Source organism: Somniosus microcephalus, chromosome 14 (genome assembly GCF_052327205.1).
Source record: "Somniosus microcephalus isolate GS21.2 chromosome 14, FLI_Smic_1.0, whole genome shotgun sequence".
In the NCBI taxonomy this organism is placed as follows: Eukaryota; Metazoa; Chordata; class Chondrichthyes; order Squaliformes; family Somniosidae; genus Somniosus; species Somniosus microcephalus.
In genome coordinates, this window is record NC_141000.1 from 132,224,155 (window position 1) to 132,250,682 (window position 26,528).

Genomic DNA, 26,528 nt, shown 5'->3' on the forward strand with positions numbered 1-26,528 from the left:
TCCCAGATTTATTGAATTAAATTTCACAACTTGTCAATAAGCTTTCTCCTCCCATACTTTGCCTACTTAGCTTCCTTGCCACACTCACCCGAGTCAGGCTGGACGGGAAGTGTCTGAGCGAAGGTCAGGTGAGGTAATGTCAAGCACTCAATGTCCTCACCAGGTCTCTGCCACGCACATGAAACAGCTGGTCACAGACTCGCATGGACACTGTCGGAGAACTTCAGAAGGGGAAAATATACAATCTCATTCCTTATTAAATGTTATCTCATCATCAATATACAAACTAAAGGGTACGGGGAAAGGGCAGGGAGTGGGGTGAAAGTGGAGAGCTGTGACAGGGAACGAGCACCAGCACAGACACAGAAACGATGGACCAAATGGTCTCCTACCGTACTGAAACGCCGTGATTCAGTGATAAATCTGCCTTATATAAATTAGCGAGATCCTGCAATCTGCAAACCATTTGATATATGAGTTAATAGTATTTAGATCCATCATTGAGTTAATTATATTTTTATACAGCAATGAGTTAATGGTAATTATATCTATCATTGAGTTAATAGTAATTATATTCATCAAAGAGTTGTGGTAATTATATCCAGCAATGATTTGATAGTAATTATATCTATCACTGAGTTACTGACAATTATATCCACCAGGTTAGTTAATATCCAGCAATAAGTTAATTGTAATTATATAAATCTTTGAGTTAATGGTAATTCCATCCATCATCACATCATTGGTAATTATATCTGTCATTGAGTTAGAATCACAGAATCATAGGCCTAGAAATTGTGCGCCGGCCGTTAATGCTAGTTTGCTCAAAAAAATGGCGGCCGCCTCGCCTGCCTCTGGCCATTTTGGTAAGGCCCATAGTGCCGCCCCTGGAATGTTAATGAGCAGGTCATGACGTCAATTGGCGTGCAATGCTTGACTTGATGCCATGTCTGCAAATTTCACCGTTCTCGCTCTGTTTAACGGCGGGTCCTAAGCACGCTGAGAAAAGCGTGCGTGAAGCAGTGCGGGAGGAGTATGTGTGAGAGGCGTGACTGTGTATATGTGCATGTGTGTTTATGTTTATGTTGTGTAATACATTCTTTTGAATTCAATGGTGAGGAATATTATTAACCCACCACAGAAAGGTGAGACTCCCTTAAACGCAGGGCCGTAACGTGTAACATTTAAAAAAACAGCAAACATACTGTGATCACACAACAGGACTGGTCTCCCCCACAGACAGACAGCAGTAAGATTGGAAAATAGAAGTGAACAAAGCTCGCTCCATCCAGACGCTACATCAGGTGGATGTAAAAGATCCCACGGCACTATTGGAAGACGAGCAGGGGGGAGTTCTCCCCGGTGTCAATATTTATCCCTCAACCAACATCACTAAAAACAGATTATCTGGTCATTATCACTGTTACATTGATGTATAACGGAAGGATAATCTGATATCACCCGTTGTATGCTATCCCCCAATGTCAAAATTACCCTCCCGCATGAACTTATTTCATGGGAGTGAGGACAGTACTGAGTGATTCTTCAGGGAATGGGGTATATGGAAGTGGCCCTAGAAATAGTAGATGCATTGCTGGTCATCTTCCAAAATTAGACAGACTCTGGAACAGTACCCATGGATTGGCGGGTAGCTAATGTTACCCCACTATTCAAAAAGGGTGGTAGAGAGAAAACGGGGAATTACAGACCGGTAAGCCTGACATTGGTAGTGGGGAAAATGCTAGAGTCCATTATAAAGGGTGTAATAGCAGAGCACTTGGAAAAAAGTGACAGGATCGGACAAAGTCAACATGGATTTACAAAAGGTAAATCGTGCTTGACTAATCTACCGGAATTTTTTGAGGATGTAACTGGTAAAATAGATAAGGGAGAACCAGTGGATGTGGTGTATTTGGATTTTCAAAAGGCTTTTGATAAGGTCCTGCATAAGAGATTAGCGTGTATAATTAAAGCACATGGGATTGGGGGTAAGGTATTGACTTGGATAGAGAACTGGTTGGCAGACAGAAAGCAAAGAGTTGGAATAAACGGCTCTTTTTCCAAGTGGCAGGCAGTGACCAGTGGGGTACCGCAGGGATCGGTCCTTGGACCCCAGCTATTCACAATATATATTAATGATCTGGACGAGGGAACTAGATGTAATATCTCCAAGTTTGCAGACGACACAAAGCTGGGTGGGCGTGTGTGCTGTGAGGAGGATGCCGAGAAACTCCAGTATGATTTGGACAGGTTGGGTGATTGGGCAGAAACATGGCAGATGCAATATAACATGGATAAATGCGAGGTTATCCACTTTGGTGTCAAAAACAGGAAGGCAGATTATTATCTGAATGGCAATAGATTGGGAGAAGGGGAAGTGCAACGAGACCTGGGTGTCCTTGTGCACCAGTCGCTGAAAGTAAGCATGCAGGTGCAGCAGGCGGTTAAGAAGGCAAATGGTATGTTGGCCTTTGTAGCGAGAGGGTTTGAGTACAGGCACAAGGATGTCTTGCTGCAGTTGTACAGGGCCTTGGTGAGACCACATCTTGAGTATTGTGTGCAGTTTTGGTCACCTTATCTGAGGAAGGATGTTCTTGCCATGGAAGGAGTGCAGCGAAGATTCACCAGGCTGATACCTGGGATGGCAGGAATGACGTATGAGGAGAGATTGGGTCGATTGGGCTTGTACTCGCTGGAGTTTAGAAGAATGAGAGGGGATCTCATCGAAACTTATAAAATTCTAACAGGACTAGACAGACTAGATGCTGGAAGGATGTTCCCGATGGTGGGGGAGTCCAGAACCAGGGGTCACAGTCTAAGGATAAGGGGTAAGCCATTTAGGACTGAGATGAGGAGGAATTTCTTCACCCAGAGAGTGGTGAACCTGTGGAATTCTCTACCAAAGAAGGCAGTAGAGGCCAATTCATTAAATATATTCAAGAAGGAGTTGGATATATTTATTAAGGCTAAAGGGATCAAGGGATATGGAGAGAAGGCAGGGACCGGGTACTGAATTTGGATGATCAGCCATGATCACATTGAATGGCGGAGCAGGCTCGAGGGGCCGAATGGCCTACTCCTGCTCCCTTCTTCTATGTTTCTATGTTTCTATGTGTGGGGGAGGGGAGGAGGGAGCCCATGTAACATTTATTAAGGAATGAGATTATGTATTTTCCCCTTCTGAAGTTCTCCGCTGTTTGTGGCAGCTTGCTGTGCGCAAATTGGCTGCTGCATTTCCTACATTACAACAGTGACTACACTTTAAAAAGTACTTCATTGGCTGTAAAGCACTTTCGGATGTCCTGAGGTGGCGAAAGGTGCTGGAGAAATGCAAGTCTGTCTTTTCTTTTAGCTTATTCTATGATGGGCTCCCTCCTCCCCTTCCCCACCCCCACTCCATTTACCCCATTCCCTGAAGAATCACTCAGTACTGTCCTCACTCCCATGAAATAAGTTCATGTGGGAGGGTAATTTTGACATTGGGGGATAGAGCACAACGGGTGATATCGGATCACCCTTTCGTTATACATCAATGTATCAGTGAGAGATGTATAATGGGCGGCTGATCTGCTATTGCCCCTTTTACACTATTCCACAAAGTCAAAATTACCCCCAACCCCACCAGGCAGTGCCGTTAATATCTCTCCAACCCTCAATCTCAAAAGGTGCCCATGGACCCAAAATCCACCCCCTTCCCTGGGAATCTGTCCCACACCTGCTGTCCTGCGGCCTCGAAGGTTTTTCTAGTCTCTGATCTGCTCAAAGTTGGTGAGTTTTGTTTGGCTGCAGCATTTCTGCTCCCTCTGATCTCAGTCGCACTCAGCACCCTGCTGCTCTTCAGGAGGCGAACCTCAGCAGATTAGTTTGTAACACTGAGTCTATATTATGCAGAGAGTAAACGCCTGGAGGTGAGTTCAGTAATTCCATCTCAGGATCTCGTGCTTTGTGAAGAGTCGACAGGAGCTTTAATTGAATTACAGCCTGGTAATTCACTCTCAGGTAGTTATTAATCTACATATCCCAGTCAGAACAGACTGTTGCTCTGTCTGCTCCCATTATACCCAGATTATATTCTACACACTGACCCATTCAGGCAAGCCTGGAAGTCTTGACTTGTTTCTCTTAAACTCCCTGGAATCGTGACTCATTCTTTCTCTGCTGAAACCCTCATCCATGCCTTTGTTACCTCTAGACTTGACTATTCCAACGCACTCCTGGCTGGCCTCCCACGTTCCACCGTACGTAAACTTGAGGTCATCCAAAACTCGGCTGCCCGTGTCCTAACTCGCACCAAGTCCCGTTCACCCCTCACCCATGTGCTCGCTGACCTACATTGGCTCCCAGTTAAGCAGCGCCTCGATTTCAATATTCTCATCCTTGTTTTCAAATCTCTCCATGGCCTCGCCCCTCCCTATCTCTGTAATCTCCTCCAGCCTCACAACCCCCTGAGATAGCTGCGCTCTTGAGCATCCCTGATTATGATCGCTCAACCGTTGGTGGCCGTGCCTCCTGTTGCCGAGGCCCTAAGCTCTGGAATTCCCCCCCTAAACATCTCTACCTCTCCTCCTTTAAGACGCTCCTTAAAATCGACCTCTTTGACCAAGCTTTTGGTCACCTGCCCTAATTTCTCCTGATGAGGCTCGGTGTCAGATAATCGCTCCTGTGAAGCACCTTGGGAGGTTTGACCATGTTAAAGGCGCTATAGAAATACAAGTTACTGTTGTTGTTCTCCTCTACCACAATCACCTCTCAGCCCCAGCCTCAGAGGGGCATCCTGCAGCATTGTGACATTTTCTATTACTCACATATCCTGGGGCCTCTCGGTGTGAAACGCCAACAATGTTCCGTTTCGTGCCGGATGAGGTGCAGTTTTCTGTTTCCAAGGGGAGCTGCTTTGAATCCAAATTCATTACACGTGTGATTCGAAGAGCCAGCAGAATAAAAACAGCTGTCAGCCTGGGCTGGATTTGAATGCAAATCCCAGAGGGTAAAGGACAGTGTCTGTGCTGAAGCGAGGGCGGGAGGTCAGTTAGTGCTGAGCACCTGCAACTGTTCCATTCAAACGCTCTGGCCTGACTGTGCAATAAGATCACTAGGTGGGTGTCTGGGGGAGACACTCACCTGACCAACAGTGATAGACAAGGACTGAACGAGGGATCCTGACTTACCTGCACTGTAAGTAACTGTTCCTCCTGGTACACAGCAGCCAAAGTCAGAGTGACACTAATTATCCAATTCGACTATTGAAATGCTGTAAGAACTTAATTAAATTAAATTAATATGTTGCTTTGACTTGGCTTATATTCCCTTGAGTTTCGAAGGTTGAGGGGTGATCTGATCGAGGTGTTTAAGATGATTAAAGGAGTTGATCGGGCAGAGAGAGAGAAACTATTTCCTCTGGTGGGGGGAGTCCAGAACAAGGGGGCAGAACCTTAAAATTAGAGCCAGGCCGTTCAGGGGTGATGTCAGGAAGCACTTCTTCACACAAAGGGTAGAGAAAATCTGGAACACTCTCCCCCGAAAGATTCTGGGACAATTGGAGCCTTCAGGGCTGAGACAGATGGAGTCTTTGCTTTTGGATAGATTTTTGTTGGGTAAGGGTGTGAAGGGATGTGGAGCAAAGGCTTTGCTGTATTTGCTGTATTTTCACGGTGGGTACGAAGTAAACCTGCCGCAGATATTTAGGGCCAGTAATTAGTTGTGCAAGTACCCTTTTGACAAGGTGATCATTTTTAATGGCTGCCAATCAACCTCTCTGGCACTGACATTTAACTGTTACAAGTCTGGAGGCTCATTCCTTCAGATTTTGAATTTTTCGGGAAAACATGCCAACATTGCGCTAGTATTTTTCTCCATGTGAGCCAACCAGTCTTGTCCCACTCTCCTCGCTTTCCATACCCTTTAATATCCCAAAGGAAACACAGCAGCCAAATTGCGCACAGCAAGCTCCCACAAACAGCAATGTGATAATGACCAGATAATCTGTTTCAGTGATGTTGGTTGAGGGATAAATATTGGCCCTAAGTCACCGGGGAGAACTCCCCCGCTCTTCTTCAAAATAGTGGCGTGGGATCTTTTACGTTCACCTGAAGAGAGCAGACGGGGCCTCGGTTTAACGTCCCATCCAAAAGACGGCATCTTCAACAGTGCTGCACTCCCTCAGCACTGGGAGCTTCAGCTGAGATTTGTTGTGCTGAAGCCTTATGGAGTGGGAATGGAACCCACAGACCTTCTGACAGTAGAGGGGAGTGTGCTATCCACTGAGCCACAGCTCACCCCTAGTGAGTGTGGCTCACCACATTGACAGTGCTTTCTGCACTCCAACGACCTGTGTCATGGGCCCACATACCCCTAACTAGGTTGTATTCCCTCAAATTTGGAAGATTAAGGGATGATTTGATCAAATTTTCAAGATATTAAGGGGAACAATTGGGTAGAGAGAGAGAAACTATGTCCGCTGATTGGGGATTCTAGGACTAGGGGCCATAGTCTAAAAATTAGAGTCAGGCCTTTCAGGAGTGAAGTTAGGAAACACTTCTACACACAAAGGTTGGGAGAAGTTTGGAACTCTCTTCCGCAAACGGCAATTGATGCTGGGTCAATTGTTTATTGTAAATCTGAGATTGATAGCTTTTTGTCAACCAAAGATATTAAGGGATATGGGCCAAAGGCGGGTATATGGAGTTAGATCAGCGATCAGCCATGACCTCACTGAATGGCGGAACAGGCTCGAGGGGTTGAATGGCCTCCTCCTGCTCCTATATTCCATTATCTTTGTCTTCTGTGATTATTTTTTAATTTTCCTGGGATGTGGGAGTCACTGGCAAGGCCAGCGTTTATTGCCCATCCCTAGTTGCCCTTGAGAAGGTGGTGGTGAGCCGCCTTCTTGAACCGCTGCAGTCCGTGTGGTGAAGGTACTCCCACAGTGCTGTTAGGGAGGGAGTTCCAGGATTTTTACCCAGCGACGATGAAGGAACGGCGAGATATTTGCAAGTCAGGATTGTGTGTAACCTGGAGGGGACCTTGGAGGTGATGCTGCACCTTGGCGACATCATCCGAAAACACAGCATCAGTTTCCACATGTACGCTGACGACACCCAGCTCTACCTCATCACCACTTCTCTCGACCCCTCCACGGTCTCTAAATTGTCAGACTGCTTGTCCGACATCTACTACTGGATGAGCAGAAATTTTCTTCCAACTTCCAACCTACCTTTCCTCGTCATAGTCCTTGAACATGTTGCCACCTCCCAAACCCGTGCCCACCTTTGCCGCAACTCCATGTTTGAATCCCTCCAATCAGGTTTCCGCCCTTGCCACAGTACTGAAACAGCTCTCATCAAAGTCACAAATGACACCCTTTGTGCCTGTCACAAATGGCACAAATCACTACATATGGGTATGATCTTGTGGCCATTACAGAAACATGGCTGCAGGGTGACAATGCCTGGGAATTAAACATACCAGGTTATTTAACGATCAGGAAGGACAGGCAGGAAGGAAGGGGAGGTGGGGTGGCTATGTTAATAAAGGAAGGAAGCACTGTAATACAGAGAAATGATATTGGGTCAAAAGATCAGGATAATGAAACAGTTTGGGTGGAGGTAAGGAATAATAAGGGGAAAAAAACACTAGTGGGCGTTGTGGTGTATGTAACCTGTTCCACCTTAAGAGAACTACCTTAAGAGATGTACTACTTTCTCTTGGCTGCTGTATACTGTAATACCGGTGGTGACCACACCGGTATATAAACGTTGTGTAGTGAATTGCTGGGCAGTTGAGCCCTGACCTCCGAATAGTAAAGACCTGTTAAAGTTATTCTTGTTGTCTGTGTCCAGTGATTTATAATAAGTATAACTGGGACACACAGACTCAACAGTGGCGACAAGTCCGATCTTACCCTGCGGCAGTTTTACATCCAAGGCAGCTTCGTCCTCAGAACGGGCGTCGAGAAGAGGCATCCGCCCTCATCATCCTGCTGAGCACCACATCGCACGGGAGGCATCGAGAACCCGGGTTAAAAAGAAAAATTCTGACCACGAAGCCCTCCATCAGCGACAGGCAGTGATCATCCCTTCTACCACGGTGGTGGGTAAGCCGATCAGCGACACGAGCAGAAAGTCGGCCGCGTTGGCTGTGGAGTAGGGGAGGGAAAACGGAGGAAAAAGGGCGGAGAACTCGACCGCGGCCGGTGAAAAGGGCCGGGCTGCAATCGGGGCCGAGAGGCGCAGCGACTGGGGCAGCGTTAAGGCCACGAGAACCGCGAAGAACTCAACCGCAGCCAGTGTAAAGGACCGGCCTGCAAGCGGGGCTGAGAGGCGCAACAGCAGGGGAAGCGTGAATGCCCACGGGAACCGCGGGGGAGCAAAAAGCAGCGTCGGGTAATTGAGAACCGCTGGGGAGGCGAGAACGGCAGCAGCACGGCAATCGCCATTGCAGCCAGCGGGGGAAGAAGGCAAACGCGGGAAGCCGGCATTGTAGTCGGCGGGGGAAGAAGACGAGCGCGGGAAAAAACCGCCAAACGCGGGAAGCGGCCATTTTAGTAGGCGGGGGAAGAAGACAAGCGCGGGAAGCCGCCATTTTGGGAAAAAGAAAATTTAAAGAAACTTGCAAGGATGCCTAAACATGGTAACATCAATGCTTTTGATAGCGATGTCGAAGATTGGGCCACGTATGTAGAACGCATGGAAGTTTATTGTAAAGCAAATGAGGTACCAGATGATAAGAAAGCACTAACCTTATTAAACTCAATGGGTGCGAAGACGTACGGGCTATTGAAGCACCTTGTATCACCAGATAAACCGGCGGATCAGACTTTCGCGAATATTGTTACTGTCCTGAAAAATCATTTAAACCCCACGCCGCTGCTGATAGCGGAACGATTTAAATTTTACAGAAGAACGCAGCTGAAAGAAGAAAGCAACGCTGAATTCTTAATTGAACTGCGTAAGCTATCAAAGTACTGTCAGTTTGGAACAGGACTAGCAGATGCGCTGAGAGATAAATTTGTGTGTGGATTGTTAAAAGAAGGAACACAAAAGCGACTGCTAGAGGAGAATGATCTTACGCTTGATAAAGCTGTCACTATTGCAGTATCGCACGAAGCCGCAGCGAGAGGCACTGCGGAAATGCAGCTAAGGTCATCGGAACTCAGCACCAATCAAATGGCCTTGGGTGCAGTAAAGTGTTATCGTTGTGGAAAGACAACGCACGATCAGAACCAGTGCTGGTTCAAAAATCAGGAATGCAGAAAATGTGGCAGGCTTGGTCACATAGCTAAAGTATGCCGGTCAGGAAAGAAGACCAGCAACAAAAAATCACCGCAGGAAAAGTGCAGAAAGGTGCAAAAGGTGACAGAGAACAGTTCGGATGAACAGAAGTCAGATTCAGACTCCAGCAGTAAGGAACTGGGTTGTCTAAGAGTACACAATGTGGGTAATGAAGCAGACCTCCAAACTATCTGGGTCACACTTCAGATAGCAGGAGTCCAAGTGAAGATGGAATTGGACACTGGATCGGCATTGACGGTCATGAATAAGCAAGATTACAAAAGGTTATTCCCACATATTCCCCTACGGGATACGGAGATTGTATTGAAAACATACACGGGGCAAAGAGTATACCCCATCGGAAAGATAAAGGTAAAGGTGGTCCACAAGGGCAAAGAAAGCCGAGGAATGGACTTATATGTGCTACCTGAGGGAGGTCCACCACTACTGGGATGGGAGTGGATCAGGAGAATAAATATGGACTGGCATTCCTTCAAAGCACTAACGGTAGATTCCGGTAAAAAAGATGTCAAACCTAAACAATTGTCCAGAATATTGGACGATGCTAAAGAGGTGTTCCAACAGGGACTGGGAACACTGAGAGGAATTACGGCAACCATCAAGGTTGAAGAATATGCAAACCCGAAATTTTTCAAAGCCAGACCGGTACCTTATGCGATACGACCTGCTGTGGAAGCTGAGCTGGAAGGGCTAGAACGTTCAGGAGTACTGTCTAAGATGGACTGGAGTGAGTGGGCCACGCCCATTGTTCCCGTCATGAAGCGTTCATCGAGCAACAAGCCGGGGGAACCAGGGAAGGTTCGCATCTGTGGAGATTTCAAGATCACTGTTAAGCCGGTGCTTCACACGGTGCAATATCCGCTTCCGCGGATTGAGGATATCTTCGCTTCGTTGTCTGGCGGAAAACACTTCACCAAGATAGACCTGGCGCAGGCGTACTTACAGATGGAAGTTGAGGAAGAGTCACGCCAGTATCTCACGATCAACACGCATAGAGGCTTGTATCGGTATAATAGACTGGTTTTTGGAGTGGCATCGGCTCCAGCAATTTGGCAGAGGGCCATGGAGCAGGTATTACAGGGAATTCCAGGCACACAATGTTACCTGGACGATATTCTGATTACAGGAGATGATGATGAGGAACATCTTGCAAATTTGGAACTGGTGCTCACCAGATTGAAAGAATATGGACTTCGAGTTAATCGCCAGAAATGTGAGTTCTTTCAGAAGCGGATCTCGTACTGTGGTCATGTCATTGACCAGGAGGGGCTTCATAAGTCTCCTGACAAGATCGAAGCTGTTGTGAAGGCTCCCGCTCCGGATAATGTATCCCAGTTGAGGTCGTTCCTAGGGTTGATTAACTATTACCATAAGTTTCTGCCAAATTTATCCACGGTGCTGCACCTGCTGAACGCTCTTTTGCAGAAGGGAGTACCATGGAAGTGGAGCGAGGACTGTAAGAGGGCCTTTCGCAAAAGCAAGGCATTGATCACCTCAGAGGAAGTGTTGGCTCACTTCAACCCAACGCTGCCTATTCGTTTGGCTTGTGATGCTTCTCCATATGGTATTGGGGCAGTACTCTCACACAAGTTGCCAAATGGCTTGGAGAGGCCAGTCGCGTTCGCATCCAGATCATTGACCTCCGCTGAGCGCAACTATGCTCAGATAGATAGGGAGGCTCTCAGCCTTGTGTGGGGAGTAAAGAAGTTTAATCATTACCTGCAGGGCCAAAAGTTTACACTACTGACAGACCACCAGCCGTTGGTATCCATTTTTAACCCTAAGAAGGGTGTTTCGGTGATGACAGCACAGAGGCTCCAGAGATGGTCCCTTTTCCTAGGGGCACATCAATATCAGATTGAATTCAAAGGTACAAAGCAGCATGGTAATGCTGATGGGCTGTCGTGCCTGCCACTACCTACAGCGGAGGAGGCACCGACGGTTGACCCTGTTGAGTTATTTCACTCGACCATCATCGAATGTTTACCAGTCACCAATGCAAGTATTGAAAGAGAAACCAGGAACGACCCGACACTGTCCCGGGTCTACGAATTGACAGTGAAGGGATGGCCAGCACATGGTGATCCACTGTTACCGGCATTCTCAGCAAGACGAGAACAGCTGTCCGTCTGTTAAGGAACATTGATGTATGGAACAAGGGTGATTATTCCTCCTAAGTTAAGAGAGAGAGTTCTAAAGGAACTGCATGAAGGTCATCTGGGGGGAGTCAAGATGAAAAGCCTGGCTAGGGCTTATGTGTGGTGGCCGGGTATCGACCAACAGATAGAGGATCTGACGAAAAGCTGCTCAGGGTGCCAAAAAGTTCAAAATGCACCTCCGATTGCACCGCTGCATCCATGGGAATGGCCTTCAACCCCATGGCAACGTGTACATATTGACTTTGCTGGTCCATTCATGGACTCCATGTTTTTAATTGCGGTGGACGCACATTCTAAATGGCCAGAAGTGATTAAGATGACTACCACTACCTCGGAAAAGACGATCGCGGTGCTAAGAACGATATTTGCAAGAAATGGATTGCCAGAACAAATATGTTCAGACGACGGGCCGCAGTTCGTGTCAGAAGAATTCCAGAAATTCATGAAGAAGAATGGGGTGAAACATTATACCTCTGCCCCATATCATCCGGCTACAAACGGGTTGGCCGAGAGATTTGTACAAACGTTCAAAAAAGCAATAAAGGCCATGAGCGAAGATCAGATTCCACTACAACACAAGGTGGACAATTTCCTACTGGCATATCGAAACGCCACTCATGCAGTGACAAACCAAAGTCCTGCCATGATGTTCTATAACAGGAGGTTGCAGTCCAGGTTGGACTTGTTAAAACCAAATGTGCGGAGGGAAGTCGAAAACAAACAGTTCCAGCATATAAATAACAAGACCACTCGGAGTTTCGAAATAGGACAACCAGTGTTAGCCCGGGACTATAAAAATGAGAAATGGCAATCTGGAACAATTCGGGCCAGACAAGGACCCCTGATGTACACGGTAGATATTGGTGAAAATGTAATACGACGTCATGCTGACCAACTGGTAGAATCGAGAACAAGGGTCGAACCCATGGTTACGGCAGAGACAACCGTGGAAGAAGTTAGTGAACCTGAAGCATCTACCTCAGAAGTGAATGTACCTGATGATGATGTGCAATCCATAAGAGATCAACTAGATGAGTCACCCCAGCAACGAGAATCAGAGACCCCTGAAAGGCGTTATCCAACTCGGATCAGGAGGCCTCCTCAGAGACTGAATCTTTGAACTGTTTTGCATGAAGTTGTATATATGTTATGTTAAATGGGGATATACACTGTTAAGCTAAAAAGGGAGGATTGTGGTGTATGTAACCTGTTCCACCTTAAGAGAACTACCTTAAGAGATGCACTACTTTCTCTTGGCTGCTGTATACTGTAATACCGGTGGTGACCACACCGGTATATAAACGTTGTGTAGTGATTTGCTGGGCAGTTCAGCCCTGACCTCCGAATAGTAAAGACCTGTTAAAGTTATTCTTGTTGTCTGTGTTCAGTGATTTATAATAAGTATAACTGGGACACACAGACTCAACAGGTGTAGTCTACAGGCCTCCGAACAGTTGCAACTCTGTTGGACGGAGTATCAATCAGGAAATAGTTGAGGCTTGTAATAAGGGAACATCTATAATTATGGGGGATTTTAACTATCATATTAATTGGACAAATCAAATTGGGCAGGGCTGCCTTGAGGATGAGTTCATTGAGTGTATTAGGGATGGGTTTCTTGAGCAGTATGTAACTGAACCGACCAGGGGGCAAGCAACCTTAGATCTGGTCCTGCGTAACGAGACAGGATTAATTAAAAATGTCCTAGTAAAGGATCCCCTTGGAATGAGTGACCATAACATGGTTGAATTCCATATTCAATTAGAGGGTGAGAAGGTTGGATCTCAAACAAGCGTGCTAAGCTTGAATAAAGGAGACTATGAAGGTATGAGAGCGGAATTGAGTAGAGTGGATTGGGAAAATAGATTAAAGGGTAAGACGATACATGACCAGTGGTGTACATTTAAGGAGTTATTTTACAACTTCCAAAAAATATATATTCCACTGAGAAGAAAAGGGTGTAAAAGAAAAGACAGCCATCCGTGGCTAAGTAAAGATAGTATTCGACTAAAAACAAGGGCATATAAGGTAGCCAAATCTAGTGGGAGGATAGAGGATTTGGAAAACTTTAAAAGACAGCAAAAAATAACAAAAAGATTGATTAAGAAAGGGAAGATAGATTATGAAAGTAAATTCGCAAAAAATATAAAAACAGATAGTAAGAGTTTTTATAGTTATATAAAAAGAAAAAGGGTAGCTAAAGTAAATGTTGGTCCCTTAGAGGATGAGACCGGGAAATTAATGGTGGGAAATATGGAGATGGCAAAAACACTAAATGAATATTTTGTATCAGCCTTTACAGTAGAGGACACTAAGAATATCCCAACACTGGACAAACAGGGGGCTAAAGGGGGGGAGGAGCTAAACACGATCAAAATCACTAAGGAAGTGGTACTCGGTAAAATAATGGGACTCAAGGCAGATAAATCACCTGGACCTGATGGCTTACATCCTAGGGTCTTGAGGGAAGTGGCGGTAGGGATTGTGGATGCATTGGTAATAATTTTCCAAAACTCCCTGGACTCAGCAAAGGTCCCGGCAGACTGGAAAACTGCTAATGTAACACCCTTATTTAAAAAGGGCAGTAGACAGAAGGCTGGAAACTATAGACCGGTTAGCCTAACATCTGTGGTAGGTAAAATTTTGGAGTCCATTATTAAGGAGACAGTAACAGGACATTTGGATAATCATAATTTAATAGGACAAAGTCAGCATGGTTTTATGAAGGGGAAGTCATGTTTGACAAATTTGCTGGAGTTCTTTGAGGAAGTAACATATAGGGTGGATAAAGGGGAACCAGTGGACGTAGTGTATTTAGACTTCCAAAAGGCATTTGACAAGGTGCCACACAAAAGATTATTGCTTTAGATAAAAAATCACGGGATTGGGGGTAATATTCTGGCATGGATAGAGGATTGGCTATCTAACAGAAGGCAGAGAGTTGGGATAAATGGTTCATTCTCAGACTGGCAATCAGTAACTAGTGGTGTTCCGCAGGGGTCAGTGCTGGGTCCCCAACTCTTTACAATCTATATTAACGATTTGGAGGAGGGGACCGAGTGTAACATATCAAAGTTTGCAGATGATACTAAGATGGGAGGGAAAGTAGTGAGTGAGGAGGACATAAAAAACCTGCAAGGGAACATAGACAGGCTAAGTAAGTGGGCAGAGATTTGGCAGATGGAATACAATACTGGAAAGTGTGAGGTTATGCACTTTGGCAGGAAAAATCGTAGAGCAAGTTATTATCTTAATGGCAAGAAACTTGAAAGTACTGAAGTACAAAGGGATCTGGGGGTCCTGGTGCACGAAACTCAAAAGGTTAGTATTGAGGTGCAGCAAGTGATTAAGAAGGCCAATGGAATGTTGGCTTTCATTGCTAGGGGGATAGAATATAAAAATAGGGAGGTATTGCTTCAGTTGTACAAGGTATTGGTGAGACCGCACTTGGAATACTGCATACAGTTTTGGTGTCCATACTTAAGAAAAGACATACTTGCTCTCGAGTCAGTACAAAGAAGGTTCACTCGGTTAATCCCGGGGATGAGGGGATGGACATATGAGGAGAGGTTGAGTAGATTGGGACTCTACTCATTGGAGTTCAGAAGAATGAGAGGCGATGTTATTGAAACATATAAGATTGTGAAGGGGTTGGATCGGGTGGATGCGGGGAGGATATTCCCGATGATGGGTGAAACTAGAACTAGGGGGCATAGCCTTAGAATAAGGGGCTGCTCTTTCAAAACTGAGATGAGGAGGAACTACTTCACTCAGAGGGTGGTAGGTCCATGGAATATGCTGCCCCAAAAAACTGTAGAAACTACATCATTACATAAATTTAAAACAGAAATAGACAGTTTCCTAGAAGTAAAGGGAATTAAGGGTTACGGGGAGCGGGCAGGAATTTGGACATGAGTCTAGGTTCGGATCGGTCATGGCCCTGTGGGTAGCGGAGCGGGCCCAGGGGCCGTGTAGCCTGATCCTGCTCCTATTTCGTGTGTCTAATTCTGTTAGATTCAGGAGATGGTTCTGTGATAGTGGATTGGCGGTTAGGATCAGATCAGCCATGATCTTATTGAATGGCGGAGCAGGCTCGAGGGGCCGATTGGCCTACTCCTGCTCCTATTTCTTATGTTCTTATGTTCTTATGTAAACTATCCCTCCTCGTCCTTCTTGACTTGCCTGCAGCCTTTGACATGGTTGAACATAAGAACATAAGAAATAGGGGCAGGAGTCGGCCATTCGGCCCTTCGAGCCTGCTCCGCCATTCAATAAGATCATGGCTGATCTTCTGCCTCAACTCCATTGACCACTCCGTCCTCCTATAAATCCTCTCCACCGTCGTCCAGCTGGGTGGGACTGCACTCACCTGGTTCCATTCTTATCTATCTAATCGTAGCCAGAGAATCACCTGCAATGGCTTCTCTTCCCGCTCCCGCACTGTTACCTCTGGTGTTCCCCAAGGATCTATCCTTGGCCTCCTCCAGTTTCTCATTTATATGTTGCCCCTCGATGACATCATCTGAAAACACAGCGTCAGTTTCCACATGTACACTGACGATACCCAGCTCTACCTCACTACCACTTCTCGCGACCCCTCCGCGGTCTCTGAATTGTCAGACTGCTTGTCCAACATCCAGTATTGGATCAGCAGAAATTTTCTCCAATTAAATATTGGGAAGACCGAAGCCATTGTTTTCGATCCCCACCACAAACTCCGTTCCTGAGCCACTGACCCCATCCCTCTCCCTGGCATCTGTCTGAGGCTGAACCACACTGTTCGCAACCTTGGTGTCATATTTGACCTTGAAATGAGCTTCTGACCACATAACTACGGCATAACTAAGCCCGCCTATTTCCACCTCCATAACATCGCCCGTCTCCGCCCTTGCCTCAGCTCATCCGCTGCTGAAACCCTCATCCATGCCTTTGTTACCTCTTGACTTGACTATTCCAACGCACTCCTGGCCGGCCTCCCATGTTCTACCCTACGTAAACTTGAGGTCATCCAAAACTCGGCTGCTCGTGTCCTAACTCGCACCAAGTCCCGTTCGCCCATCATCCCTGTGCTCGCTGACCTACATTGGCTCCCAGTTAAGCAGCGTCTCGATTTCAAAATTCTCATCCTTGTTTGCAAATCCCTCCATGGCCTCGCCCCTCCCTATCTCTGTAATCTCCTTCAGCCCCACAACCCCCCGAGATGTCTGCGCTCCTCTAATTCTGCCCTCTTGAGCATCCCTGATTATAATCGCTCAACCATTGGTGGCCATGCCTTCTGTTGCCTAGGCCCTAAGCTCTGGAATTCCCTCCCTGAACCTCTCCACCTCTCTACCTCTCTTTCCTCCTTTAAGACGCTCCTTAAAACCTACCTCTTTCTGTCCTTATTTCTCCTTATGTGGCTCGGTGTCAAATCTTTGTCTTATAATATTTCTGTGAAGCGCCTTGGGATGTTTTACTATGTTAAAGGCGCTATATAAATACAAGTTGTTGTTGTTGATGGTGTTCCCATGCGCCTGCTGCCCTTGCCCTAGGTGGCAGAAGTCGCGGCTTTGGAAGGTGCTCTCGAAGAAGCCTTGGCGAGTTGCTGCAGTGCACCTTGTAGATGGTACACACTGCAGCCACGGTGCGCCGGTGGTGGAGGGAGTGAATGTTTAAGGTGGTGGATGGGGTGCCAATCGAGTGGGCTGTTTTGTCCTGGATGGTGTCGAGCTTCTTGAGTGTTGTTGGAGCTGCACTCATCCAGACAAGTGGAGAGTATTCCATCACACTCCTGACTTGTGCCTGGTAGATGTTGGAAAGGCTTTGGGGAGTCAGGAGGTGAGACACTCGGCGCAGAATACCCAGCCTCTGACCTGCTCTTGTAGCCACAGTATTTATGTGGCTGGTCCAGTTAAGTTTCTGGTCAATGGTGACCCCCAGGATGTTGATGGTGGGGGATTCGGCGATGATAAAACCATTGAATGTCAAGGGGCGGTGGTTAGACTCTGGCTTGTTGGAGATAGTCGTTGCCTGGCACTTGGGTGACGCGAATGTTACCTGTCTCTCATCAGCCCAAGCCTGGAATCCAAAGCAGTACACATTATCTCCTGCCTTTTTTGATTTATTGCAGATGTACCTTCGGTGAAGATTGATTTCTCCAGGAACTTTGCACGAGAGGGAGATGAATTGAGGCTAGAGTGTCGGGCTACTGGGAACCCAACGTAAGTGAACATTCTTCAGTATTTACAATGGTCGTGTGTACAGGATTCCTGATTTATATCCCAGTCTCAGCTGATGATGTTAAAATATGAATGTTCAGGTGGCTGTTAGCTGGTTCAAGAAAAGTAAAGGATGAGCTGCATTAGCAGTTAGATGGATTACGAGTGAATAAGATTGTACTGTTGCTGTCAGACTCCCCAATGGAGTATCATAGAATCATAGAATCTTACATCACAGAAGGAGGCCATTCATAAGAACATAGGAAATAAGAGCAGGAGTAGGCCATACGGCCCCTCGAGCCTGCTCTGCCATTCAATAAGATCATGATGTGGAGATGCCGGTGTTGGACTGGGGTGGACAAATGTAAGAAGTCACACAACACCAAGACGAAGGAGCAGCGCTCCGAAAGCTTGTGATTTCAAATAAAGCTGTTGGACTATAACTTGGTGTTGTGTGACCTCTTACAATAAGATCATGGCTGATCATCGACCTCAACTCCACTTTCCCGCCCGATCTCCATATCCCTTGATTCCCCTAGAGTCCAAAAATCTATCGATCTCAGCCTTGAATATACTCAAAGACTCAGCATTCACAGCCCTCTGGGGCAGAGAATTCCAAAGATTCACAACCCTGAGTGAAGAAATTCCTCCTTGTCTCAGTCTTAAATGGCCGACCCCTTATCTTGAGACTATGCCTCCTAGTTCTAAACTCTCCAGCCAGGGGAAACAACCTCTCAGCATCTACCCTGTCAATCCCCCTCAGAATCTTGTATGTTTCAATGAGATCACCTCTCATTCTTCTAAACTCCAGAGAGTATCGGCCCATTCTACACAATCTCTCCTCATAGGACAGCCCTCTCATCCCAGGAATCAATCTAGTGAACCTTCGTTGCACCGCCTCCAAGGCAAGTATATCCTTCCTTAGATAAGGAGACCAAACTGTGCACAGTACTCCAGGTGTGGTTTCACCAAGGCCCTGTACAATTGCAGCAAGACTTCCTTACTCTTATACTCCAACCCGCTTGCAATAAAGGCCACTCGGCCCATTGTGCCTGTGCCGGCTCTTTGAAAGAGCTCTCCAATGAGACCCACTCCCCCACTCTCTCCCCTGCAAAATTTCTCCTTTTCAAGTATTTATCTAATTCCCTTTTGAAAGTTACTATTGAATCTGCTTCCACCGCCCTTTCAGGCAGCGCATTCCAGATCACAACAACTCGCTGCGTAAAAACATTTCTCCTCATCTCCCCTCTGGTTCTTTTGCCGATTACCTTAAGTCTGTGTCCTCTGGTTACCCACCCTCCTGCCACTGGAAACAGTTTCTATTTAGTTACTCGATCAAAACCCCTCACTTCTGCTTATGCTTCAAAGGAAGAGTGTTACTGCTCTGGAGAAGGGACACAGGCAAGACACCAAGAAGGTTCCAACTTAGGGTCTATTCTTTGGAATGTGGGTGGCCTAATTGAAATTTTTAAGATTATAAAAGGAATTGGCAGGTAAATTCTTCACCGTGGTTCAAGACTCGACTCCCAGGGGGCACAACATAGACATTAGAATCCGAAGTTAGCGGACACTTCACACCCAAAGGGTAAGTCTGTTGTGGATGTGAGTTATCAGGGAAGAGCACTGAACACAAGTGGTGTCAAGATGCCAGTAAGAAGTGGTCTATAGAGAGGAGGCTTGAGGGATATGGGGAGAAGGTGGGTATGTTTGAAAAGGTATGAATTTGTTTCACTTTTTCTTAAAAGCTGTTGTGAAATGGGCTGCCGAATACAGCTTGAGTATGAATGGAAAATCGGGGACTGGCCTCTGCTGAGGAAATATTTCCTGGGAGCTGCCATGAAGCAGCACTGAGAGTGGAGCAGCCAAGACCGAGATTACCTCGGCCTCAGGGATACGGAAGGAGAGTTGCCCTGGGAGTGTTTGATGGGACACTGTAGAGGGAGCTTTACTCTGTATCTAACTCGTGCTGTACCTGCCCTGGGAGTGTTTGATGGGACACTGTAGAGGGAGCTTTACTCTGTATCTAACCCGTGCTGTACCTGCCCTGGGAGTGTTTGATGGGACAGTGTAGAGGGAGCTTTACTCTGTATCTAACCCGTGCTGTACCTGCCCTGGGAGTGTTTGATGGGACACTGTAGAGGGAGCTTTACTCTGTATCTAACCCGTGCTGTACCTGCCCTGGGAGTGTTTGATGGGACAGTGTAGAGGGAGCTTTACTCTGTATCTAACCCGTGCTATACCTGCCCTGGGAGTGTTTGATGGGACAGTGTAGAGGGGGCTTTACTCTGTATCTAACCCGTGCTGTACCTGCCCTGGGAGTGTTTGATTGGACAGTGTAGAGGGAGCTTTACTCTGTATCTAACCCGTGCTGTACCTGCCCCGGGAGTGTTTGATGGGACAGTGTAGAGGGAGCTTTACTCTGTATCTAACCCGTGCTGTACCTGCCCTGGGAGTGTTTGATGGGACAGTGTAGAGGGAGCTTTACTCTGTATCTAACCCGTGCTATACCTGCCCTGGGAGTGTTTGATGGGACAGTGTAGAGGGGGCTTTACTCTGTATCTAACCCGTGCTGTACCTGCCCTGGGAGTGTTTGATGGGACAGTGTAGAGGGAGCTTTACTCTGTATCTAACCCGTGCTGTACCTGCCCTGGGAGTGTTTGATGGGACAGTGTAGAGGGAGCTTTACTCTGTATCTAACCCGTGATGTACCTGCCCTGGGAGTGTTTGATGGGACAGTGTAGAGGGAGCTTTACTCTGTATCTAACCCGTGCTATACCTGCCCTGGGAGTGTTTGATGGGACAGTGTAGAGGGGGCTTTACTCTGTATCTAACCCGTGCTGTACCTGCCCTGGGAGTGTTTGATTGGACAGTGTAGAGGGAGCTTTACTCTGTATCTAACCCGTGCTGTACCTGCCCCGGGAGTGTTTGATGGGACAGTGTAGAGGGAGCTTTACTCTGTATCTAACCCGTGCTGTACCTGCCCTGGGAGTGTTTGATGGGACAGTGTAGAGGGAGCTTTACTCTGTATCTAACCCGTGCTATACCTGCCCTGGGAGTGTTTGATGGGACAGTGTAGAGGGAGCTTTACTCTGTATCTAACCCGTGCTGTACCTGCCCTGGGAGTGTTTGATGGGACAGTGTAGAGGGAGCTTTACTCTGTATCTAACCCGTGATGTACCTGCCCTGGGAGTGTTTGATGGGACAGTGTAGAGGGAGCTTTACTCTGCATCTAACCCCGTGCTGTACCTGCCCTGGGAGTGTTTGATGGGACAGTGTAGAGGGAGCTTTACTCTGTATCTAACCCGTGCTGTACCTGCCCTGGGAGTGTTTGATGGGACAGTGTAGAGGGAGCTTTACTCTGTATCTAACCCGTGCTGTACCTGCCCTGGGAGTGTTTGATGGGACAGTGTAGAGGGAGCTTTACTCTGTATCTAACCCGTGCTGTACCTGCCCCGGGAGTGTTTGATGGGACAGTGTAGAGGGAGCTTTACTCTGTATCTAACCCATGCTGTACCTGCCCTGGGAGTGTTTGATGGGACAGTGTAGAGGGAGCTTTACTCTGTATCTAACCCGTGCTGTACCTGCCCTGGGAGTGTTTGATGGGACAGTGTAGAGGGAGCTTTACTCTGTATCTAACCCGTGCTGTACCTGCCCTGGGAGTGTTTGATGGGACGGTGTAGATGGAGCTTTACTCTCTATCTAACCCACGCTGTACCTGCCCTGGGAGTGTTTGATGGGACAGTGTAGAGGGAGCTTTACTCTGTATCTAACCCGTGCTGTACCTGCCCTGGGAGTGTTTGATGGGACAGTGTAGAGGGAGCTTTACTCTGTATCTAACCCGTGCTGTACCTGCCCCGGGAGTGTTTGATGGGACAGTGTAGAGGGAGCTTTACTCTGTATCTAACCCATGCTGTACCTGCCCTGGGAGTGTTTGATGGGACAGTGTAGAGGGAGCTTTACTCTGTATCTAACCCGTGCTGTACCTGCCCTGGGAGTGTTTCATGGGACAGTGTAGAGGGAGCTTTACTCTGTATCTAACCCGTGCTGTACCTGCCCTGGGAGTGTTTGATGGGACGGTGTAGAGGGAGCTTTACTCTCTATCTAACCCACGCTGTACCTGCCCTGGGAGTGTTTGATGGGACAGTGTAGAGGGAGCTTTACTCTGTATCTAACCCGTGCTGTACCTGCCCTGGGAGTGTTTGATGGGACGGTGTAGAGGGAGCTTTACTCTGTATCTAACCCGTGCTGTACCTGCCCTGGCAGTGTTTGATGGGACAGTGTAGAGGGAGCTTTAATCTGTATCTAACCCGTGCTGTACCTGCCCTGGGAGTGTTTGATGGGACAGTGTAGAGGGGGTTTTACTCTGTATCTAACCCGTGCTGTACCTGCCCTGGGAGCGTTTGATGGGACAGTGTAGAGGGGGCTTTACACTGTATCTAACCCGTGCTGTACCTGCCCTGGGAGTGTTTGATGGGACAGTGTAGAGGGAGCTTTACTCTGTATCTAACCCGTGCTGTACCTGCCCTGGGAGTGTTTGATGGGACAGTGTTGAGGGAGCTTTACTCTGTATCTAACCCGTGCTGTACCTGCCCTGGGAGAGTTTGATGGGACAGTGTAGAGGGAGCTTTACTCTGTATCTAACCCGTGCTGTACCTGCCCTGGGAGTGTTTGATGGGACAGTGTAGAGGGAGCTTTACTCTGTATCTAACCCGTGCTGTACCTGCCCTGGGAGTGTTTGATGGGACAGTGTAGAGGGAGCTTTACTCTGTATCTAACCCGTGCTGTACCTGCCCTGGGAGTGTTTGATGGGACAGTGTAGAGGGAGCTTTACTCTGTATCTAACCCGTGCTATACCTGCCCTGGGAGTGTTTGATGGGACACTGTAGAGGGAGCTTTACTCTGTATCTAACCCGTGCTGTACCTGCCCTGGGAGTGTTTGATGGGACAGTGTAGAGGGAGCTTTACTCTGTATCTAACCCGTGCTGTACCTGCCCTGGGAGTGTTTGATGGGACAGTGTAGAGGGAGCTTTGCTCTGTATCTAACCCGTGCTGTACCTGCCCTGGGAGTGTTTGATGGGACAGTGTAGAGGGAGCTTTACTCTGTATCTAACCCCGTGCTGTACCTGCCCTGGGAGTGTTTGATGGGACAGTGTAGAGGGAGCTTTACTCTGTATCTAACTCGTGCTGTACCTGTCCTGGGAGTGTTTGATGGGACAGTGTAGAGGGAGCTTTACTCTGTATCTAACCCCGTGCTGTACCTGCCCTGGGAGTGTTTGATGGGACAGTGTAGAGGGAGCTTTACTTTAAGCTGTGCTTTGCCTGGTTTAGTTTGTTTGTATTAGCTCTGGTGCACGAACTGCTGTCTATTTGCCTGCACCAACATCCATCACTTCAATGAGCAGAAAATTGAGACCAAAAAATATAATAATAGCCGAGCAGGTGAAGTCTCGGAGGTGCTTTGACCTGGATAAGTACAATACCCTCGACGGCACACCATTCAGCACACAATCCATTTCACACTGATAGCAGCCCTGATTAAAATCAAATACAAGCGATAAAATCAATTTTATTTTAATCTGATATTTGATATCTCACTTGTGGTCTAATCAAATAGCTCAGTGTTAACTTGATGAATACAGAACAGAGGTGAATAAATTGGGACACTGAACTGTGTTGCTCCTCTTGTGCAGTAGAATCTCTATTCAGCAATTCAACATCTGATTGTTTTACATAAACTGTCAAGGTGTTTAATAGAGATATTTAAAATTATGAGGGGTTTTGATAGAGTAGATAGGGAGAAACTTTCCACCGGCAGGAGGGTCGGTAACCAGAGGACACAGATTTCAAGTAATTGGCAAAAAAAGCAGAGGTGAGATGAGGAGATTATTTTTATGCAGCGAGTTGTGGTGGCACTGACTTAGAAATATATTGGCCGATTCTTCATCGTCACTGGGTCACAATCCTGGAACTCCCTCCCTAACAGCACTGTGGGAGCACCTTCACCACACGGACTGCAGCGGTTCAAGAAGACGGCTCACCACCACCTTCTCAAGGGCAACTAGGGATGGGCAATAAATGCTGGTCTTGCCAGCGACGCCCAGATCCCAGGAATGAATTAAAAAAAGGGCGGTGGAAGCAGATTCAGTAGTAACTTTCAAAAGGGAATTGGATAAATACTTGAAAAGGAAAAATTTGCAGAGCTGTGGGGAAAGAGCGGGGTAGTGGGACTAATTGGAGCGCTCTTTCAAAGAGCTGGCACTGGATCGATGGGCTGAATGGCCTCCTGTGCTCTATGATTCTGTAAGTGTGGTGCTGCTACTCCTGAACACCAAGTAGTGAGGATGGATGTTTGGGTTATTCCATGTTCAGTTCTGGGTGAGGGCTCCATTGTCAACAGGGCAGGAACCTCAAATCCGGGTGGTATCTGTTCCCTCCTGTGGCTGACTACAGGGTGTATCAGGCAGTGTAGGGACAGACTGCCCATCCACACCTGTAAGCACAGGCACATCAAGGAACGTGGACAGGTACAACATGAGGGAGGAACAAACCCCAACTCCCCCTCAAGAGGACATTTCCCCAAATCGCCATAGCAGCAAAGGGGAAAACTTACCTCATTAACCCCTAAAACAAAGGCGGAAACAGTCAAATATTCCATAACAAGAAGGGGAAAATGTACCAAATGGCCCCTGAAGGTTTAACTGCAGGGAAGGAGTCAGTTTGGTTCTGCCTCACTAACCCAGCAGATGGCCAAGCACAGTGAAGTGAGGAAGAGAAGAACGTACAGGAGGCCACAGCTGGAGGAACAGAGAACATTCTCTGGGACATAGGATTAACCCAGGGTCAGGGGAGCAGAGGCTGTGACCCTATTTGACCCTGAGCTGAGCTTCCAACCCCATATCCGCGCCATCACCATGACCACCTACTTCCACCTCCGTAACATCACCCACCTCCACCCCTGCCTCTACTCATCTATTACTGAAACCCTCATCCTTGCCTTTGTTACCTCTAGACTCGATTATTCCAACGCTTTCCTGGCCGACCTCCAACCTTGCACTTTCTGTAAACTTCAGCTCATCCAAAACTCTGCTGCCCCGTGTTGTAACTCACACCAATTCTCGTTCACCCCTCACCCCTGTGCTCGCTGACCTACATTGGCTCCCAGTTAAGCAACGCCTCGATTTCAAAATGATCATCCTTGTGTTCAAATCTCTCCATGACCTCGCCCCTCCCTATCTCTGTAATCTCCTCCAGCCGTACAATCTTCCAAGATTTCTGCGTTCCTCCAATTCTGGCCTCTTGTGCATCTCCAATTTCCTTCACCCCACCACTGATCTCCATGCCTTCAGCCTAAGCTCTGGAATTCCCTCACTAAACCTCTCCGCCTCTCGAGCTCTTCTCCTTGAAGTCGCTCCTTAAAACCTACCTCTTTGACCAAGCTTAGAATCCTAGAATGGTTACAGCACAGAAGGAGATCATTCGGCCCATCGAGCCCGTGCCAGCTCTCTGCAAGAGCACTTCAGCCAGTCCCACTCCCCCGCCCTTTCCCCGGAGCCCTGCAAATATTTGTCTTTCAGCTATTTATCCAACTCCCTTTTGAAAGCCACGATTGAATCTGCCTCCACCACCCTTTCAGGCAGTGCATTCCAGATCCTAACCACTCGCTGCATAAAAAAGTTTTCCTCATGTCGCCTTTGGTTCTTTTGCCAATCACCTTGAATCTGAATCCTCTGGTCCTCGAGCCCTCTGCTAATAAGAACTATTTTTGGTCACCTGTCCTAATGTTTCTGTGGCTCGGTGTCAATTTTGTTTGATAACGCTCCTGTGAAGCACCTTGGGACATTTTACTACGTTAAAGGTGCTGTATAAATGCAAGTTGTTGTTGTTGTAGTTGGAGTTGAGGTTTCGATCAGGCATGATCTCATTGAATGGCAGATGCGGCTGGAGGGGCTGAATGGCCTCCTCCTGATCCTATGGTGGGTGACAGAGCCAGACTGCCCAGTCCCCCCATTGTGCCACCAACCCAGTCTACAGCCCATGCATAGGTAGCTGGGAGTGACGGAGGAAGGCTACCTCTGCAGGCCCCAGCCTGTTATAGGGCTGTGCCGCCTGCTGGCAGGAGACCTGACCGTGGCAGTCAAGGTCACCCAGTTACAGCAACAACCACAACTTGTATTTATATAGAAACATAGAAACATAGAAGATAGGAGCAGGAGTAGGCATTCGGCCCCTCGAGCCTGCTCCGCCATTTAATGAGATCACGGCTGATCATCCAAACTCAGTACCCGGTCCCTGCTTTCTCCCCATATCCCTTGATCCCTTTAGCCTCAAGAAATATGTCCAACTCCTTTATTATGTCCGTATGTAATTGTGACACGGACTGCAGGAGTTGGTTATAACAGGTCTTTACTGAGTGGAGACAAACTGGAACTAACTATGCAAAGTTACTACACAGGCTTATATACAGGGGTGGTCACTACTGGTACTGCAGTATACAGGGGCTGCAGAATATAGTTCCTTCTGCAAGTACATACACTACAATTCCTCCCCTTTTAGCTAAACAGTACATAACATTCGATTAATAATTAAATAACATATTTACAATTACAGTTGTCATATACATTAGCTGAAGTTAAGCAATTATAAGTTCAGTCTTTGAGGAGGCTTCCTGATTCTGTCTGGATAACGCCTCTTTGGGGTATCAGGTTCTTCTGGCAAAGTTGATTCGGGATCAACGTTGTTGTTTGGTTCGTCTGCTTCCAATATTCCCGATTCTGAGGTAGATGCAATTGGTACTTCGGTTTCATCGCCAGGTGTATCGGATCGTGGTGTGGAATTGACGTTTTCCAGTGACTCTAGAATCTGGTCAGCATGGCGTCTTACAA

At 47.2% G+C, this 26,528-nt stretch overlaps 1 protein-coding gene across 4 annotated transcripts in view; it reads left to right on the forward strand.

The window, feature by feature from the left end:
* The window catches only part of cadm2b (cell adhesion molecule 2b), a 767,796-nt gene that overhangs the window by 579,462 nt on the left and 161,806 nt on the right, over window positions 1–26,528 (forward strand). For all 4 annotated transcript variants that reach the window (XM_086007323.1, XM_086007320.1, XM_086007321.1 and 1 more), the window contains exon 6: window positions 17,559–17,649. In XM_086007323.1, coding sequence (XP_085863449.1) covers window positions 17,559–17,649 — 91 coding nt within the window. The remainder of the gene's footprint in view (window positions 1–17,558; window positions 17,650–26,528) is intronic.